The sequence below is a fragment of the Sceloporus undulatus genome, chromosome 1 (assembly GCF_019175285.1).
Source record: "Sceloporus undulatus isolate JIND9_A2432 ecotype Alabama chromosome 1, SceUnd_v1.1, whole genome shotgun sequence".
NCBI lineage: Eukaryota > Metazoa > Chordata > Lepidosauria > Squamata > Phrynosomatidae > Sceloporus > Sceloporus undulatus.
Window position 1 is genome coordinate 366,778,187 of NC_056522.1, and position 21,097 is coordinate 366,799,283.

The following is a 21,097-nucleotide window of genomic DNA, read 5'->3' on the forward strand; positions in this document are numbered from 1 at the left end:
CCACCGACTACCCATCCCCCCCCCCCCCCCAAAAAAAAAACTCATTAAAAAAATCCAGGCTGAATTCCATAACCAGAAGTAATGTGATGTTGTACCAGTAGTTGTCCATGTTGTTTAATTAAAGGAATGGCCTCTCTTCTTTCATAGTTTCTTGCCCCTGGGATAGATAAAGGACCCCCTGTACCACTTTAAATACCAATTTTATTCATTGTAATTGATATTAAAAGGCACTCTTGCAAAAAAAAAAAACCCAATGCATTGTACAGCATCACCTATTCTTGTGTACTAAATCCATACCTGATCTTAATACCTATTCCAGTGTGGCAGATCAACACGGACGGTATTTAGGAAACAGTAGAGGAAGTGGTAAACTTGTGTCTAGACTCTACTGTTTCAGAATGCAGTAGAAGGGAAGGTTCATATGACTGTTACAATACTATTATGCTATTCGCTCATGTAATTGTTAAATAGTTTTTTTAAAAAAATACTATGAAACAAAAAATTGGGTACTGCAGGTACATGTGTTTCAAGAAGCACTTCTACATATCAAGGAGAACTGATGTAACATATAGCAGCTCCTAGCTATCACCTGTTAGCCTTCAAAAGGGGAAAGCCATGTACAAAGTTACCTCCTTTCAAGTCTTCTCTGATCTGAGTCATGGAATCTCTCCTCATACTTCAAAATTTGTTTTTGTGTTTGTTTTACGGCTTTATGAATTCTTTTGATATGACCTTCATAATGGACACCAAATGCTAGCTAACACAGTGTGCATGGATGCCTATTAAGGGAAGAGGACTTGCTCTCCCTTTCCATATCTCTGTACCCTCCTCTGCCCACTCCAAGAGAGATTTGGGGTGGGCTGCAGAAGAAGAATCCATTCAGCTGCTAGATGGACACTGCTGAAAAACAGCAAAGGTGTTTTGGTAACATCTGAAGCACAGGTGCTCAACATGACAATACCTATAGCCACATGTTCTACAATGGTCCAAAAATGCTGGCAGTTGTATTGATCCATATCGTCACATCAATTCTAGCAGTTTATATTTCCACCAGGAGTGTGGCTTTTATGAAGCCAAATAGCCGTTTGCTCTACAATAGGAATCTCTCACAACTCCTACCATTGGTGGAAAAATTCATCCCATTGCAACCATCCAGCTACTATGGAGACTGCAGTTAAGATTAATAGGAAAGAAAAGGGATGGCAAACGACTCTGTTGGCCTTGCTGACCATAAAGTCCCTTGAGTCCTCCTTCTATTACCACACTGGATTCAACCCCATAAAAGCCCATAACTGCCAGGACCAGGAGCAGACAGAAGAAGGGAATGGGTTTTTCTTTTACAATTAATCTAGTTGGGGGCAGGAGGTTTTCAATTCTGGGAGAAAAGTGGGATATAAATCCAATAAATAAATAGGTACTTTTTTATTTATTGCATTTATTTAAATTCCAGCCTTTCTCCCAATATAGGACCCAAAGTAGCTTACAATCATTAAAACAAATTATGGCTTTAAAAACATATTAATAGAAATGTTTTTTTTTTTAAAAAAGAAAAAGAAAAACACATCTATTTAAAACACAAGCGAAAACAATTTAAAACCTATTTAAAATGTAATTTCAAAAAAATAAAAGCAATCTGGCTTGGCTGAAGACCAGCTGATAGTCTCTTCTGTTGTTGTTATTGTTGTTGTTAACTACCATCTAGTTGGCTTCCACTTACAGAGACCCGAAGGGGTCAATGAGATGTTTATTATGCGAAGAGACCCCATGATATTCAGTTTTTTCTTAGGCAGGGTATACTCAGAGGTGGTTTGCCACTGCCTTCATCTAAATACAGCCTATCATATCTGGTATTTGCTGGGGATCTCCCTTTCATTTACAAACAGACCTGCTTAGCTTCCAAAATGAGATGGAATCTGGTGATGTCCGGGAATTTGTTGCGGTGGTCAATTTATGGTGACCACCTAGCATGGAGTTTTCTTGGCAAGTTTTGTTTGGAGGGGGCTTGCCATTGCCTTCCTTTGGGAATGAGTGTGTGACTTGCTCAAGGTCACTCAATATATTTCCATGGTCAAGCAGAGATTCAAACCTGTCTCGAGAGTCCTGTACCAATACTCAAACCACTACACCATGTTGGCTCTCAACCATAGGTATCTTCTTCCTGCTCATGCTTTTCAATGACTGATATATAATTGTCTCCAATTCTTGAGGAAACCTTGCCATCTTGACATATAATCAATAGCCCCACCCTCCAAGAATTTGCCCAGTCCCCATCCAAGCTGGTAGCTATCACTATTTCTCGCTGTAGGAAATTCTACAGTTTAACTCTGTATTGTAAAAAGAAGTTATTCTTCTTACCTGTCCCCAAATCTCATACCATTCAGAATATACAGACATTACACAGGAGCTGTTTGATTTTAACTGTCATTGTGGTTCCATCCTATGGAATCCTGGGATTTGTAGTTTGGTGTAGGACTTCAAATTCTCTGCCACACAGCTCTAGTGAAGTAGATCTCAAACCCTGACTCCTCAGATGCTTGGGAATTTCAACTCCCTGATTTCTTAAGCATTGGCCATACAGGCTGGTACTTCTATGGAATTGGTCCAAATATCTGGAGGACCAAAGGTTGAGAACCCTGAACAAACTATCGTTGGCTAGAGTACTAGAATTCTATAAGAAGAGAAAATACAAATCCCAAAATTCCAAGGAGCCATGACATAGTGTGCAGTGTAAATACACCTTTCGGTTCAGCAAACACATTTGGTGGATTACATATGTTGAACAGACAGTCAAGTACAATTACTCATGCCTACTTTGGATAGCCTGTTCTGTGTCTGCAGCCTGTTCATTAGCTGTATGCTTAGCCATCTGTGACAAGTAAACATTGCCTTTGGGCACCCCAAGAAGTCATCACTGTGATAGGAAAGTGAGACAAATCTACTTTGTGCTGCTTTGTGGTTGTCTGTTGTGCCCCACATTTGAGAAAATGTGGTACAACAATTTGTCAGTCATGAGACACTACACCAACTAGTTTTGAAAGGCCTGAACAGACATATCTTTTAAACTTATATACTTCATAATGGCTGGGGAGGGCAAGATTTGGCACAATTGGGCACTTGCCACTATGACTACTAATTCCATGCAATACTTAATTAACTTAGGAAATTCCACAGAGTTAAGTGGAGTCATGTGTAGTACGGCTCTCAAAAACCCACCAGCCATGATGAGTCTGAAACTTAAGCCAACTACGCCTTGCCAGTTTTGGCATGGTTCGGAGTGAGTATATATTAAATTATTTGCATTCTTCCTGTCTATAAGGCAGTTGACAAATCTAGAATCCAAATGCCCATTAAGGCAATGTAGAAACCAGGGCACCAGTGCAAAACAAAAGCAGAAACTAGCAACTCATCCATCAAGCAGCTTTGCATTAAATGGTTAGCACCAGCAGCTTACTTCAGTTCCTCTCACAGCATACTCATTTCTCCTAGTCACAGATTGGGGTAATCTCTTTTTTAGACTACAACTCCCACAATCCCTGTGCCAGTACCAATACAATTGTTGGATTGGGGATTCTGGATGCTGTAATTCAAAACAAAAAGTGATATTCCCAAACTCTGGTGTCAACACATATTTTGATCATCATAATGCTACATTAACCAGTTTGCTAAAAAAAGACATGTATTCAGAAATCAATCCCACTGTGTTCAGTGAGGCTTTCTGCCTGCATCCTAAACAACCCAAAGACATTTGTGGGGGAATTTTTAATCCCTTCCATAAAATTCCTCTTTGGCAGTAGCACCTATGACTAATGCTGGATATTCTGGCATTAACTAGAATGCCTGGAGCATTGATTGGACATGTGTGAACTCCACAAGTCTGGGAGCATTTCCAAACCTAAATACAGCACTCAAAGCAGACGCCCCACTGAATTTCTGGCAAACAAAAGGATGGCAGGATTTAGCCCACAACAGGCTCCAAGCATCCAGCCTCAACCTCCAAAATAAGGTGCAAATATAATCTACTTTTTCCACCAAATACCAAACTGCAAACTGAATTTCAGCACGAACTCTTCCTTAATCCTCACAAGTATTTTAAGTATTTCTAAGCCATGAAGGAAGCACAGAAGGTTTCTGCAGTGATTAAGCTTCTCCCCCAAACTATCAAAATAGATTCAAATTTCCATGCTTATAGGCTACCATCTTCTCCTGCCCTGTACTATCCAAAGCAACTGATCCAGATTAATGCAGGAAATCAAAATGAAAAGGGGTTATATACAGGACATGCAATAAAAAACAGTGAATATCCATGCCAAAAGTTTTAAAAAGAAAACTGTGAGGTATGCTTCCCTGAGCAGAACAGTGGCAATAATGTAAAATAAACAAGTGCTAAAATCTATTTCTGTACTAATTTACAATATTATTGAACCTATTTTACACTGCCCTTCTTCCAGAGAATTCATCTTTTGTCTGACACATCTTTTATTCTTACAACAACAATTTTTAATTAGCTGACTACTGTGGTAGCCCAGTAGCTGGGAACAACAGGACCCAGAAAGACACTGCGAGCTGTTTCAGATGCAATCTTAAACCATACTTTAGCAATATGAAAGCAAGTTTCAATAACCCTCGGGCTTGCAGCTCATCTCCTTTTCTGGCAGAGTTGTGAAGAGGAATTGGAAAGTGTTTGCTTCCATTTTAAATCAACAGCTTGCTGTGTCTTCTAAAGTGAAACAATGCGTCACTTCCTGACGCCCCTAACCCTAGTACGTACTGGGTCCGTACAAAATGGCGGCGCCTGTCCATACGGCCCCGCCATCTTGACGTCGCATAGTGTCTGGACGTCACACAGCGCTAATGACATTGTGAATGTGCCATTGGCGCCTTGCGGTGTCATTAGCATGCCACGAAAAGAAGCGCTATTTTGGGGCTTCTTTTTGCTCCATGAGGGAGCCACACGGTTTGGCCACTGCGGTTCCCTCGCGGAGCAACCAGCAGCGTCGGCAGACCGCCGCTTTTAGGCAGTCTGTAACGTGCCTATGATGAGTTGAAATAAGTCAGCTTCAAACCACAGTTTATGAATCCATCTTGTTTCACCTCACCCACACCTTAAAGTGCGTCATCCACACCTTAAAGCTGGTAAATATAAAATTATAATGCAATCTCCACTTTGCAGTTGTTTTGTAAAGGGGGATGGGGAAACCCTGAATAGTCCCTCAATGGCCATTTTGTGACTAGTGAAAACTATTGGAGATCAGAAAAGTATCTGGCTGTGTCCCTATAAGCAAGTGCAAAATGATTACACTATTTGCTTAGAGTACCCTAGCAGATCTTTTTCAAAATAAACTATCAGCCTATGTCTGGCTATGAGACATAGCCAGAAGCGTCTGCAATCCCTCCATGCTCTCCACCAATCATGGAACAGCCATTCAGGCAGGCTATTTCAGAAAAATTCTGAATCCAGGGGTAGGAAGATGCAACAGAGTTCCATCTGCATAACTCTCATGCTATGCTGGGTATTGCAGGATCTTGGCCTAAGTGTTACCAGAAAAAGAGAGAACTACTTTATATTAAGTTGGGGCTTTTGGTTCATCTAGCCTAGCATCTTCAACACTGTCTAGCAGCAAATCTCCTGGGTTTTAGGCAGGATTCCCTTCAAGCCTTACCTGGAGATACCAGGGCTTGAACCTGGAACATTCCGCATACAAAACACAGGCTCTACCATATAGCTGCTGCTAATAATGATGATATTCTTCTTGGCTTTACGTCGCGAACGAAGATTCAGGAAAAATTCATCCATGCTTTCTACAAGTGTGTTAATGACGTTGGATGTATCCTTCGAGCCTGCGTAATGGATTTTTCTGGTGGAGTGCAGTGTGCACAGAACAGGCCTCACCCTTTAAACCAGAGGTTCGACTGCTGAGGGCTTGACAAGCATGAGTGTTATCATTAAATTAATAATAGTAGCATTGTTATTATATTGCTGTTATTTGCCATCAAGTCAACTTAGCGCGCACTCGCGACATCTCTTCTGGGTTTGGACGTGCAGACGCAGAGCGTCCGCTACGTCAAGATGGTGGCGCCCATCTGTATAGGGCGCCGCTATCTTGACGTATCGGCTACGCGCGAGGAGCAAGGCGCGTCTGGAAGCGCCGCCCCTCGCGTGTAATCGCGGCGCGAGGACAGCACCTCTTAGGCCCGTCTGTAACGCACCATGGTGACCCTATTATGAAAGACCTCTAAGAACCATTGGTCATTAACAACACTGCTCAGGTGTTACAAACTCAAGGACACAGCTTCTTTGTGAGTCAATCCACCTGTCTTCCTCTTTTCTGATTGATTTTATTGGAAGCATTTTATTGGGAATTGTTGTTTTAACGTTATTTTAGGGTGGGAGGGAGTTTTAGGATGTTTTTGCTATGTTTTTACTTGTGACTTGCTGTGTAGCATTTTTATTGTTCTTTTGTTTGTTGTTACCTGCCTCGATCCAATACAGGGAGGGGTGGGATACAAATAAATAAATATTATTATTATTATTTTCTGACTGCCTTTCACTTTATCATCTTTCCCAGTGAGTCTTTCCCATATTTCATGGTATGTCCAACATACAACAGCTTCCGTCTAGTCATCCTGGTTTCCAATGTGAGTTCAGGCCTGATTTGCACTAGGTACTTTTTATTTGTCTTTTGGGCATTCCATGCTATCTCTAGAACTCTTCTCCAGCAATATACTATACAACAGTGTATTGTACAGTACATTATTGGTATTCGTCTTTCTCATACTATTCCATCACCACTTCATGGTGCGGCAGTGACTCTGGTTTCTCAAGGATATGGCAACAGAGCAGAAGCTCTAGCAAATTCAATGATATCTGATAAGATTTTGAGTACAATCCCAGAAATGGGCTGTATAGCTCTTGTCCAAGGACCAGTTTAGCAAAGCATAGGAAGACTGAGCAACAGGATGGCCAGCAGGTAACAAGTTGGCCACAGCAACTCTGCATGAAATAGCTGCAATCTGTACCAATGGAGGAACAACCCTTGCCAACGAAATCACAGATCTTCAAGGTATTTGAGGTACTGTTGCTGTTGCTTGTTTAATCCTTATGTTATTATTCATCTGAACCCTTGCTCTTGCTCAGAATGGAAATACATTGTGTTGCTTTGATCAAGACAGGGATAGTTACCTGGAGCATCAGTTCACAGTCCTCCCTGCCAACAAATATCATCTCCCGAGGGAGCCGGTGGCGAATGCCTGCACTGCTCACCAGGAACCATGACGTCACACTCATTTTGGCGTTTGGCACTTCAACTTTTTACCATCCTAAATAAGAGAAAGAGAAAAATCCCAATGAGCTAGTAAACAAAACCAAAATTAAACTGAATTAAAACAAACTCCCTCGAAAAGTGGTGCAATCTCCATTCTTGGAGCTCTTTAAATAGAGGCTGGATGGCCATCTGTCAGGGATGCTTTGATTGAGAGTTCCTGTATGTCAGGGGATTGGACTGTATGGCCCTTGTGGTCTCTTCTAACTCTACGATTCTATGATTCTATGATTCTATGATTTGAAACTAACTGAAAGAGACACGTTGCTAGCATGAGCTTTTGTAGACTTGAGCCTAATTCCTCAGATGTATGTGGTGGAGTGGGACAGACATATATAGCCATCTTTGTGTGAAAATGTCCATAGAAATGCAAAACTTTGTGGGTGTGGAGATGAGGTAACAAATTCAGTTTTAACAATGATCACTGGGGGACAAGGCTATATGTTATGTGTTATAAATGGTTTCCTGGCATGCTAAACACATTCTAACACTAGCTAACCCTCCAGCCTCATGGGGACTCTTATGGCCAGTTCATCGCACCTGCTTTTTGGTTCCCACACTGCATCCCAATACTCATTCATATGGTTATCTACAAACTTGGGCTTTAGGCAACATCCTTGCCTTGTCCTCCAATGTCCTTATCCTTGCCTTGTCACCTCATCTCTTGTTCCACTCCAACACATGCATCTGAGGTAGGCTCAAGTCTACGAAAGTTCATGCTACCAACTTCTATCTTTCAGTTAGTCTTACAGGTGCTACAAGATCCCTTTGCAAATAGACACATAATATAGTTAAAAACACATCTACAACAGTTAAAAAGCATAACATTAGTTTAAAAGCATATATATTAAAACAATCAATTCATGATTTAAAAATTCATGATTTAAAAACCATCGGGACAGGTTTGCTGGAAGAGACTGGTCTTCAATGATGTTTTAAACTCAGATACTGTATCCAGTTGTCGATTCTTTTCTTCAGGTCTTTTTACAATTCCCTAGCATTGAGCCAGAGCAGTTCAAGAATACTCAAACTAGATTATTTCTGCAGTGTGTTTTGGACCTCTGTTTACTTCATCAGATGCAGTAGGGTCTACAAAAACCTATGCTACAAACCTCTCACTCATTTACTCTCTACTATTTAACATGCTACAAGATGCTACAGACTAACAGTACTATTTCTTTGAATATGAACCCAAATTTGTGGGTTTTGTCAGCTCATAAAGGATCCCAGAGCAGAAAACTGGCCCCCAGAACCATTCCATTTACCCACCTCTGAGCAACACTATCTAGCAGTGACTCTTCAGGACTTTCAAAAGCCAAGAAGTCCTTCCCATACCCAATTGGAAATACCAAACATCTTGGAACTGAACTTGGAACCTTCTCTCCTACAGCATTAACAGCCCCCTCAGTTGATAAGTTCATCAAGTGTATATAAAAGGGGAGCAGAAAGTATAGCTGCCTATGTAATTTCCATTTGCATGATATGCAAAGCTTAATGTGAGCTAAAGCTCACTAGAAACAAGGCCTGGAACTAGGACTGCCAGACTGTAGACTGCAGGGCGCAGGAGAGTGAATTCAGCAGGTGTTGTTCATCACAAAACCAGGTAACAACCAACACCCGCTGAAATTCCCTCTTTTGCACAACTATTAAATGGACAGGAACCTGCTTGAGTTTTCTGTCTAGAAATCATACCTGGAACATGCTATGAACCCCAAAAATTCAGCTGTCAAATAGACCACTCAGTCTAAAAAGCAGTGTCTCTTGATCAAACCGATCTTTCAAAATTCTGTGACTTTCCATTCAGTACAAAGCACACAAGAAGTCCAGCACAAAAGTAAATGATTCCTTATAGGAGAGGGAGATGCAATGGCACTCTGTGTAGAATGGACATACACACATTGTCATTGCATTCACAGATACAGGTAAATCTAGTCATACAGTACTAGTCATAACAGGCTAGTCTGGACAAAAGCAATCTGAGATAAGATCAAAAAGGACTCCTTTCCTGGTATCTGTCAGTGTTACACTTGAGGATCCATCACACTCTAATATTTATTTATGAAAGCATTTCACCATGCTTTTCTGTCTCCAAACAAGTTTTTTCCAAACTAATTAAACATCAAATAACAAAAAACAAAACTGAAGCCAGAAAATCAAAAGGAACCATTTAAAATCATCAGGCATACACTAAAACCCAAGTGGGAAAATAATATTTTTTTTACTTTGCAGCTAAACAGGGATGGAGCTAGTCTCAACCCCCAAAAGGTAATTCAGGGCCCATATAGACAGGCCAAAATAAAGCTGCTTCCGGTCACATTGGAAGTATGCTGTTTAAATGATGTATGCGTTCTAAAAGGCCAGAAGCCACGCCAAAGCCACACTGCAGTCCTAAGGACAGGGTCACAGCTTTGTCACAGCTTCTGGCCTCTTAGGATGCATGCATCATTTAAACAGCATACCTCCAAAGTGACCGGAAGCAGCTTTATTTTGGCCTGTCTGTATGGGCCCTCAGTTTCCAAACCCAGGGTGTTGCTACAGAAAAGACTCTGTCTTGCTAACAGTAGAGCCTCTGTTGTGAAAGGATTGCAAAGATGATTTCAGAATATGGGTACGTTCGTATGGCAGTCCTTCAGGTATTCTGGCCCTAACTAGAACATGGAAGGCTGGTAATGCTTTTAGTTGCTCCGTTGCTTTTGGCTACAGCATAACATAGAGAAACTGAGTGATTACTACTCTCTCCACCTGCTCTCTACAACATACCTGTTGTAAGAACACTTGACAAATGCCAGGGAGATTTTCAAGTTGTGACTCTCATTAGATGAGTTGTGCTGGTTACTTATCTCTTAACCCAGGGTTAGGAAACCTTTTTTTCCTTCTACATATTTTGGACTACACCTCCAACAATCCCTTACTGTTAGCTAATATTGGGAGGGTTTGATAACAGGTATAGGCCAAAAATTTCCACATCCCTTTCTTACTGTAATCTACCCTCAAAGCTGTTGTAAATACAAAATGTAGTCTGGCATCCTCTTAGCTACTTTTGCATGTGTAAACTATCCATGAAGAGGCTAGACATTTTTGTCCAGTTGCTGTGGTTGTTGTTTTGTTGTGTGCCTTCAAGTCATTTCTGGCTTATTACAACCCTAAGGTGATCCGATCATGAGATTTTCATGAAAAGATGTGTTCTTAAGACCTTTGCCATCTCCTTCCCCTGAGGCTGAGAGCATGTGACTTGCCCAAAGTCACCCAATGGGTTTAATGGTTGAGCTGGAATTGAGCCCTGGTCTCCAGAAATGTTCTTGTTGGATATTATTTTAATTGTTGGAAGCCGCTTTGATTGTTTCTTACAAATAAGCGGGATATAAATAAAAGTTTTATTTTATTTTATGAATGAAGGATTGGATAGTAAACATGGATAGTCACATGCTCTCAGCCTCAGGGGAAACTTTCTCTGAACAAATCTTGCCAAGAAAACCTATGATAGGCCTCAGGGTCATCATAAGTCAGAACTACTTCAAGTCACACAACAACAGCAACCAACAATAAAATAAGGGGCCCTTCCACACTGCAGATCTATAATACTTTGATGCCACTTTCACTGTCATGGTTTCATACTGTGGAATCCTGTGAAATACAATGGCATAGTAAAATGGTGTACCTTATATAAACTGGAAAAATCAAGGTTTGCCCTTGGGGATTTATAAATATTTTAAGCATTTTCAAGCCATGGATGCTTGAATCTACAGATATGGAGGGCCAACTATATCATCTCTGTCTATGTTATGAGACTGCACAAATTTTCTAAAACATGCTGAATTTGGAATAACCCAGCTTTTCCATTTTATTGGGGGGGTTTTAAGACAGTGGTAACTCACAAACAAAGATAACTTCATAAACCTGTAAAGAGGTATCTGAATCACAAACACTACTCAGACCCAAGTTCAAATGGCACAAAAGAAAGGATGGTGTTTCCATAGAAATGAACTTCTATTACCTCTGCTACAAACACAGCACATGAAAACAAAGCAAATAGCCAAAGAGGTATTATACCTGCTTACTAGGTGGAACTTGTTTATATGCTGCAAAAGTATAGGTATAAGGGAGAGGGACAGAGTTAGTGGACATTGCCTTCTCCAACAAGAACTTCCCCCAATGAAATTTTCCTTCAGTCCAAAAATGTCTAGCATTGCAGTCACTTAAAACTTCAGCTGAGCTTTTAGAAATATAGTTGAGCCATCAAAAGAAAAGGGGCATGAGAACAAAGGTGAACAGGAACACAACAAACTTAGAAGCCCTAGCTATGAACAATTTTCAGAATTCTACTCTGCATAGGTAGATATTTGAGAACTGAAGAACATTTTCATGGGGATAGGATAGGATACGACATTGCTGAGGATGGCAATGGCAAATCCCCTCTGAAGAAAGGTGCCAAGAAAACCCCATGATAGATTCGCCTTAGGGTCGCCATAAGTTGGAAATGACTTGAAAACACATCACCAGCACAAGCTCAGAATATCTATTTGAGAAAGCAATGCTCTTATTCCCTCTCCACACTTAGCTGTTATTGTTGTGTGCCTTCAAGTCATTTCCGACTCATGGTGACCCTAAGACAAACCTTTCATGGGGTTTTCTTGGCAGGTTTCTTCAGAGAGGGTCTGCCATGGCCATCCTCTGAGGCTGAGTGTGTGTGACTGGTGCAAGGTTCCCCAGCAGGTTACCATGGCCGAGCCGGGATACATGTTACATTTAGCTACCACCTCTGAGCAGCCAGGCAAATGGATACAGAACTGAAAGAAGTTAGCACCATGAGATGAATTGTGGTGCACTGTAGCAAGTTCAGAAACTTCAGATGGTTGAAAACATGGCAGCCAGATTGATTACTGGGACATCCAGGAGTGAGCATAATACAGTAGGTCCTTGGTATCCACTGGGGTTTGGTTCCAGAACCCTCCATGGATACCAAAATCCATGGATGGTCTAATAAAATGGTGTCCCTTATATAAAATGGCAAACTCAAGGTTTGCTTTTTGGAATGTTTATATTATTATTATTATTATTATTATTATTATTATTATTATTATTATTATTATTTTCAAGCTGTGGATGCTTGAATCTGTGGATAACCAGGACTAGTTGGTGACGGTCAGCAAGATAACTTTTTCTGTGGCCACTCCTAGACTGTGGAATGACCTGCTGGAAGAGATTTGTCAGCTGAGTACACTGTCTGAATTTAAAAGAGCATTAAAGACCAGTCTCATTTGGCAGGTTTATCCTGATGATTTTTAAATTGTGAATTTTTAATGATGAATTTTAAATGTGTCCACCTTGTTTGCCCTTTTAAAATGATGTGTGTTTTAACTAATGTCTTTTTAACTGATGTTGTCTGTTAATTGTTGTTACTCCCCACTTTGATCCATGGGCAGAGGTGGGAAGAAATTATTGTTGTTGTTGTTTAAATGTCAGTATGTGTTGTACAGAAGTGAGTGCTACAATCCTAAACACACTTACACAGAAGTCCTATTGAAATCCATGGGCCTTACATCTGAGAGTACAACTACATGACATGTTTGATATGGCTTTAACAACCATGGCTCCATCCTACAGAATCCTGGGATCTGGAGTTTCATAAAAGTCAACAGTGCCATGCAGCAGCTAAAAAGACCAATGCAATTTTAGGCAGCATCAATAGAAGCATAGTGTCTAGATCAAGGGAAGTAATAGTACCACTGTATTCTGCTTTGGTCAGACCCCACCTGGAATACTGTGTCTAGTTCTAGGCTCCACAATTTAAAAAGGATCTTGAGAAACTGGAGCGTATCCAAAGGAGGGCAACCAAAATGGTGAAGGGTCTGGAAACCATGCCCTATGAGGAACGACTTAGGGAGCTGGGGATCTTTAGCCTGGAGAAGAGAAGGTTAAGAGGTGATATGATAGTCCTGTTTAAATATCTGAAGGGATATCATATTGAGGAGGAAGCAAGCTTATTTTCTGCTGCTCCAGAGACTAGGACCTGGAGCAATGGATGCAAACTGCGGGAAAAGAGATTCCACCTCAACATTAGGAGGAACTTCCTGACAGTAAGAGCTGTTCCACAATGGAACACATTCCCTTGGGTTGTAATGGCTTCTCCTTCCTTGGAGGTCTTTAAACAGAGGCTGGATGGCCATCTGTTGGGGATTCTTTGATTGTGAATTCCTGCATGGCAGGGATTGGACTGGATGGCCCTTTCGGTCTCTTCCAACTCTATGATTCTAAGAGCCTTATAATTCTCTGCAACAGAGTTCTAGTTCACTCCCCTAAACGACATCAGCACAGCTCTTTAACAGAGAACACTAATGTCCCCATGAAACCACAAATATCTACCTGAAGGGAAAAGTGGAAGTTTTAGAATCATTGATAACAGCAGCATGGTAGCTGAGGAAAGGAGGTGCTGGGTTCTGGAACAACAGGAGAGTCAAAGCTTTTGCTACCATCTGTCCACTGCCATTACAACATGGTAAAAGTAACTTACAGACATGTAAGGAGCATAAATGAACTAATAGAAAGCACACAAATAGTATCAACTTCAGTGTTAAGTAAAATATGCCAACGAATATGGAAAACAAAACTGTGGCCCACAGACTGGAAATGTTCAATATTTATCCCCATCCACAAAAAAGGAGACACAAAGACTGCAGCAACTATAGGATCATCGTATTAATTATGCTTAAGAATTCTGCAACACAAACTCCAATAATATATAGAGAGAGAAATTCCAGAGGTGCCAGTAGGATTCAGGAAAGGCAGTGGCACCAGAGACTACATAACAAACATATCATGGTTAATGGAAGGCACCAAGGAATTCCAAAAGAAAATCAGCATGTGCTTTATAAATTATAGTCAAGCATTTTACTGCACAGACAAAGTAAAGTTATAGAACACTCTTAAAGACACAGGAGTGCCACTACCTTTGACAGTCCTGATGAGAAATCTGTACTTAGGACAAGAGGCAACTGTTAGAACAAAATATGGATAAACAGAATGGTTCCCAATTGGCAGTCAGGCAAGGTTGCATTTTATTACCCTACTTGCTCAACTTGCATACAAAAAATATGCAAAGAGTAGGTTTAGACTCAGGAGGAGGAATAAAAAGAGGAGGAAGGAACATCAACTATCTAAAATATGCAGATTACACCATATTACTAGAAGAAAACATCATGGACTTGAAACTATTACTAAGGAAGGTCAATGAAAAAAGTGCAAAGGCAGTCTTGTTACTGAACATAAAGAAAACAAAAATAATAACTGTAGAAGATCTACATAAATTCAAACTAGACAATAAGGAAATTGAAACAGTTAATGATTTCCTGTACCTTGGATCAAACATTGATCAGAAAGGAGACTGCAGTCAAGAAATAAGAAGAAGATGCAGAATGGGAAGGGCAGCAATGAAAGAAGTAGACAAGATCCTAAAGAGTAAAGATATGCAGTGAAGCACTAAAGTTAGATTCATCCAATCAATTGTATTCCCCATAACCTGGTGAGAGATGGACAGTGAAGAAAGCAGATAAAAAGAAAATCAACTCATTTGAGATGTGGTCTTGGAGATGAGTGCTGAGGATATCATGGACGGCCAAAAAGATAAACAAATGAGTGTTTGAACAGATCAAGCATGCTATCTCCCTGGAAACCAAGATGATCAAACTGAGGCTGTCATACTTCAGCCACATCATGAGAAGGCATGACTTGCTATAAAAGACAATAATGCTAGGACAGGTAGAAGACAATAGAAGGAGAGGAAGAGTGCATGCAAGATGGCTAGACTTCATTAGGGAGGTCATGGGCCTGAATCTACAAGACCTAAGCAGAGCAGTGGAGGATAGGAGGACCTGGAGATTTCTCATACACAAGGTTGCCATGAGTCAAGGTCGACTAGAAGGCAGCTAACAATAACAAGAGGTAATATAAGTCACCCACAGGATTCCAGCCCGTAAAACAGCCAAGACAGTTAAAAGTCATATCAAAACAGTGTAACTGTTATTGAGTACAACTGATTTACAGTTGTGCTACACCAAGAAGCCACTGATTCAAATCAACTGTGAACTTAATAAGAAGCTAGACTACATGAAAATCTTACATAAGGTCCAGCAGAATTTACCTATAATCCCATGAAAAAGTATTTCAGTTTTCCAGCTCTACTGACAACTACTGGCAAGTTAGAATTCAGAGACATAGCCATGGTAGTCTAGAAAATCAGTATGCAAAGGGATCTTCAGCACCTTTGAGACTGTCTTTGCTAAAGAAATTATAGCATGTGCTTTTATAGATTTGGTCTACTTCCACAGAGTGGGTACAGAACTACGAGACTTTATAAGGAAGTATATTCTCCCACATCTGTCTTCTCCAGATTATACCCTCCATCTGTGTTGGCTTTCATTCCCATCATGCACCAGCTAGAAGGCCACTGACCAAGTTGGATGGCACATGATGGGAAGCTCCATTCTAGGGGAAACTGTGCTAGATGTTATAGAGATAAAGGGGAAAGAAAAGATGTAGGTGGTACTGGATTTACTCACAAGGACCTAAAACTTGTTAGTCCTGACAAAAGTAGACCTGTTGATCCATGGGATTTACAGATGTATTGACTCACCATTCAATAATTGATTGAATGGGTCTACTCCAGTTGGGACTTAACCAAAAAGATGCCAGTCAAAGTAAGTAAATTATAACTTATGGCAGACATTGTTGGTTTGCAGTTCCCGTGAACCTCACCACCACCACCACCACCACCACCAATGGCTCTGTTGGCTAAGGCTGCTGGGATATGAAGTCCAGTAACAGCTAGCAGGCCACAAGTAGTCAACCATAACGGAAGGCCTCAGATTATGAGATGCCTCTGAATACAAAAACAAAAACATTCCTAAATTTCAGGTTCTACATCATTAAGTTTTTTCATAATGTTCCAGCACCTATTAAACATGACATAGAGCCTGTACAGACAGGCCAAAATAAAGCTGCTTCTAGTCACTTTGGAGATATGCTATTTAAATGATGCATGCATCCTAAGAGGCCAGAAGCCCTGCCAAAGCCACACTGCAGTCCTAAGGACTGGGCCACAGCTTTGGAACAGCTTCTGGCCTCTTAGGACACATGCATCATTTAAACAGCATACCTCCAAGTGACCCAAAGCAACTTTATTTTGGCCTGTCTATATGAGCCCATAGTTTAGGGCTTCATCATGCCTTTGTCTAACGTTGTTTGTAGCAGCCCTTTTTCAAAAATATAGGAAGGATCTCAAAACCTTCCTATTCCAGCAGGCATTCCCCGAATAAATATCCTGTGGGCCTCCCTCCTCTTTCGTGGCCAAGAGGCTGGGCTATGGGGCTTTTTATTGTTGCCTGTTTTTAATGTGTTTTTAACTTGTTGTGAGCCGCCCTGATCGTAGGAAGGGCGGCATATAAATAAAATTTTATTATTATTATTATATTATTATTGTTTCCTTTAGCTCCAGAAGTTCTTAAGGAAAGTACTATTCCCTTTTTGCCTTGGCCCATCTCTCTCTCCCTTACCCAACATGCAAATAGTATGAAAATACTGAGCCACTTTACAGGGCTGTTGTAAGGATTATATAAATAAGATATGTGAAAAGCTTCAAAAGCTCCTGAAGTACTATATAAAAGCCAAGTATGACCAGGCTTGCCAGAGTGAAAACTGGAGAGGGCTCCTATACAGTACCTACAGTGGTTGTGTAGAAGGAATTTTAGCCGGTGTTGCTTGTGTGACAAGTAGGACAAGCAACACCAGCTGAAATTCCCTCTTGTGGTTGTTAATTGTTGCCAAATCAACTTATGGTGGCCCTATGAATGGGAGACCTGCAAGTCACCCTGTTATTTTATTTATTTACTTACTTTATCTATATGCTGGATTTTCTCCAGGCCAGGACCCACAGCAACTGTAATCAACAACTCTGCTCAGGTCTTACAAAGTTTTCTGCATGTCTGTATGTGCCTTCGAGTCATCCTGTCAACTTATGGCGAAAAACAAGGTTTTTCTTAAGCAAGAGCTGGTTCTGCCAGTTCCTTCCTCCGAAATATAGCCTACGGCACCTGGGATTGAAATGGCCTCCCACCCAAGTACCAACCAGGGCTGGCCTTGCTTAGCTTCCAAAGTCAAGACTGGTGCCTATAGACTGGACACAAACACAGAATGCAGAGGAGCCCTTTCCAGTTTTCACGCTGGCAATGCTAACCATGACTGAACTCAGGCCTTATTCTTTCTTCCTTCTGACACTAGATTTTCCCTTGCCTTCCATCCCCAAACCCGCCCTTTCTTTTCTGGCCTGCTCTTCAAATGCATGCAGCCATGCTGCATGGACATGTTGGCATCTGTTGCTAGGAGAAAGGGAATAAACATGCCATACAACCTCCTATTGGCGCACAATGCAGACACAAGTCGGAGCAGTAATTGAAGCCTGCAGCTTCTTTTTCTTCCTTTTTATTTTATTCTTTTTTCTCCTTTTACAGCCATTTGGCTGCTGTATCTTAATCAGCTCTCTTAACCCTCGTCCACAGCTAATGCTCATTACAGCCATCTCCCCCAGAAGGAGGGGAAGTTTGAAAGCCAAACACACAGGCAGACACCAGGGAAGGAGGCCACCACAATCCAGCTGATTTCTTTTTGCATTCTATTTTTTGTTCTAGGCCTTCACACACAAAAAAGTGGAGGGAGAAAAAGAACAGAAAGAGGAGGAAAAAAGAAAAGATGGGTGAGAAGGGGAAGGGCGAAAGAGGTGGGATTTGTTCAGTGAAAGCACATGATTTGGGGAAGGGGGGGAAACCATCACAATAGAGAAGCAGGCAAACAAAAACATGCTCAAGGATGGCTAAGGGCTGAGCTGCCCAGGGTGGCTGGCAGCCACCAGATGCCAGTTCAACTGGCTGAGCCAGGCAATGCCTCCCAGCTCTGCCATCATGACAAAGCCAGCCGTCCACACCCTCCTGGGCAAAGAGACAAGACGGGTGGGGAAAAGCCAGAAGCTACCCCACCGTCCCTCAATTAAAAAAAAAAAAACCCAAGGTGCCATGATCGTGCTGCCTTGCTTTATTTCAGCAAGCATTTGGCAGGTGGGCAAAGGAAAGGGGGAGAGGAGAGAAAGAGAGATGCAATGAGAGGGAGGGAAATGAAGTGGCTTCAGTCTTCTGGGAGAAAGAGGACTAGACTGGTGAGAGAGACCGGCTTTCTTTGTTTAGAAGTGGAGAAGCAGAACAGGAACCAAATGCCATGGTGGAGACCCTGGAAGAACACAAAAAGAGGGCACTGCACAGGTGCAAAGGTCATGGTTATTTTGATGGCAACAGAAGGGCCACAGAGCCTGGGAGGGACTGGAGAGGGAAAGGGAAGCAAAAGAGGGAAGTCAAATATTCCTGGCAATTCTGACTAGAGTGGCTCTATTGAATGAACAAGATTTACACCAAAATACAACAACAATAATAATAATAATTACTGTATTTATTTATATCCTGCCTTTCTCCTGGTAATATCCCAAATCCCCTAAACAGGGATACCTTTATTTGGTCAGCTGAAATGCACAGAACGCACGATGTGCTGAAGAAAAGAATCCCTTGTTTTGTGGATTTGGGATGTTATTGTACTTTGGCTACTCCTGACTATGTGTCCAGGGTTTACACCAGAGTCAGTTCACCCTTCTGAGGCTCTACCCCAAAAGGATTCATGCCAAAATTACCACTCGCATTGCGGCCTTCCGTAATTTTATTCCCCCCCCTTTCCCCCCAGCCTTTTATTTTATTTCCATCTCTCCCAACAAGGCAAAATAAAAGGACAGGCTTCCAGTTGCCACCCTCCAGATGCAGGGCTCACCTGCTTTGCCTGCACCCACTCAAAAAACAACAGCCCCACACCCTACCTGCATCCCAGCTGCAAAAAAAGGATGAGGGCCAGCAGATGGAAACAAGCCCTAGAGATCTGACTACAATGAGGCCTTCCTCTCCAATCCAGGGCTGTTTAGGCCATCCTCGGCATACCTCCCTCCTTCATCCTGTACCTCTTTGTTGCTTTGCCCATCTCACCTGGCCTGGCCTCCAAGGATGTTGGTTGTTGCAGTACCATCTCTCCTTCCTGTTCATTTCTCCCTTTCCCTTTTCCCCAGATCCCCCATAACTGCATCTCCTCCCTTCCCAATGTCTCTTCTTCCCCCCACACACACCTTTTTTGGGGGATGGGTCTTGACCAGTTTCTCCCCCACCTTAGACCCCCGACCCAATGAATGCCAAACCAGTGGCCTGGCCCTGCAGCCCAGATCCTGCACCAAAAGGTGAAGACACCTTCCTTCTACTCTGCAGTCTTTTCCCCCCAGGATCTCCCCTCACAAGAATAGCTGGCTGGTGCATCACCACCCCATCTGATGGTCCTCCTTCTCCTGAAGAGAAAGGCCACAGGCCAAAAGCAGAAGGAGGCACCAGGAGAGAGGATCAGCTTGTGCCTAGCTGAAGAGGTAGACCGGGACCCCCCAAAGGAAAAAGGAAGCACCAGCAGAAGATGGACTGGAAGAAGAAGGTGAAGATGATGGCGGTGGAGGCGGTGGTGGTTGGTCCTTCCCTTCGCCCTGGTCCCTGTGCCCCCCTCCCCAGCCTTTCTCCAAGGTGCCCATGTGTCCTAAAAAAAAGCATAAACACACTCTTGCTTCAAGCGTTTGGGGGTAGGAATGGCAAAATGCAGAGCATTCCAGAGGAGGGGGGGGGATAAGAAAATGTAGGGCCATTCCGGACATAAAAGACAAAAAGACACTCCAATAAAGGGTCTTGGATCCTATTCATAATGGAAGGCCTCTTGGGGATGGAGGACGCGTCCGGAAAAAGGAGGATCCAGGCACCGTAAAGCCCAGAAAGCCTGTACTCAAGCCAAACCTTTAACACCATTGGCATCAATGTCAGTCCTTGCTTCTGCTCAAAATGGAGGGCCTTGGAGGGAATGGGCAGAAGGTTGGAAAGGGAGGGAGGAAAGGAGGGCGCCCTTACCTTGCCTTGCCGAGGCAGTGGAGGAGCCCAGCCAAGCCAAGGGGGCTCAGGAGGGCTTTGCTTTGGCTACCACCAGTCCATGGCTCCCAGCCCTCCTCCTCTTCCTGGCCCAGCAGGTTCCCAATCCCGACGTCAAAGAGGCGGCTCCCTGCCTGGGCCCTTTCCTCCTCCTTCCCTGCCCAAGCCCTTGGCCAGGTTAGGGCAGGCAGCAGGTGACGCCGGCTGGGCGGGCGGCGGGTGAAGCACTCCCCGGCGCAGAGCGAGTGGTGGCCAACTGCAAGAACAGCAGCAGGAGCTGCATTGTGGCCGGGGCTTGGGAGGAAGGGCTTGGGCTCCTGGAGGAGGAGGGACCAAGAGGGAAGAAGAAGAAGAAGGACCCGCCCCTTGGAGGAGGGAGGGGCCGCCCAAGAAGGGGCTGCTCCACAGGACCAGAAGGGCACTGGGGGGGTTGGGAGCCAGCCTGGAGCGCAATGGCTCTGAGGCAACAGCAGCAACAACAAAGAAGTGGCTCTTGTAAGTGAGCAAACCTCCCAACAAACAAGTGACTTGGAGGCACAAAACAACAGCAAAGAGCTGACTCAGGAGACCAGGGTTTGAATCCTGGCTTGGCCCTTTGAGTGACCATGGGCAGGTCACACTCTCTCAGCTCGCAGGAAGATGGCCACAGGGGAGAAAAAAACCCTGAGGAAACTTGCCAAGTAAACCTCCATGATAGATTTGTCATAAGTCAACATGAGAGTCAAAGGCTTTCATGGCCGGCATCCA

General features: G+C 42.7%; 1 protein-coding gene across 2 annotated transcripts in view; it reads right to left on the reverse strand.

Moving 5' to 3' along the window:
- Positions 1-20,626, reverse strand: part of CEP170B (centrosomal protein 170B) — a 129,806-nt gene extending 109,180 nt beyond the window's left edge. For both annotated transcript variants that reach the window (XM_042479451.1, XM_042479440.1), the window contains exons 1-2: positions 20,333-20,626; positions 7,181-7,317 (exon numbers count right to left, since the gene is read on the reverse strand). In XM_042479451.1, the coding sequence (XP_042335385.1) occupies positions 7,181-7,285 (105 nt within the window). In that variant the 5' untranslated portion in view covers positions 7,286-7,317; positions 20,333-20,626. The remainder of the gene's footprint in view (positions 1-7,180; positions 7,318-20,332) is intronic.
- Between the last annotated feature and the right edge of the window lie 471 nt (positions 20,627-21,097).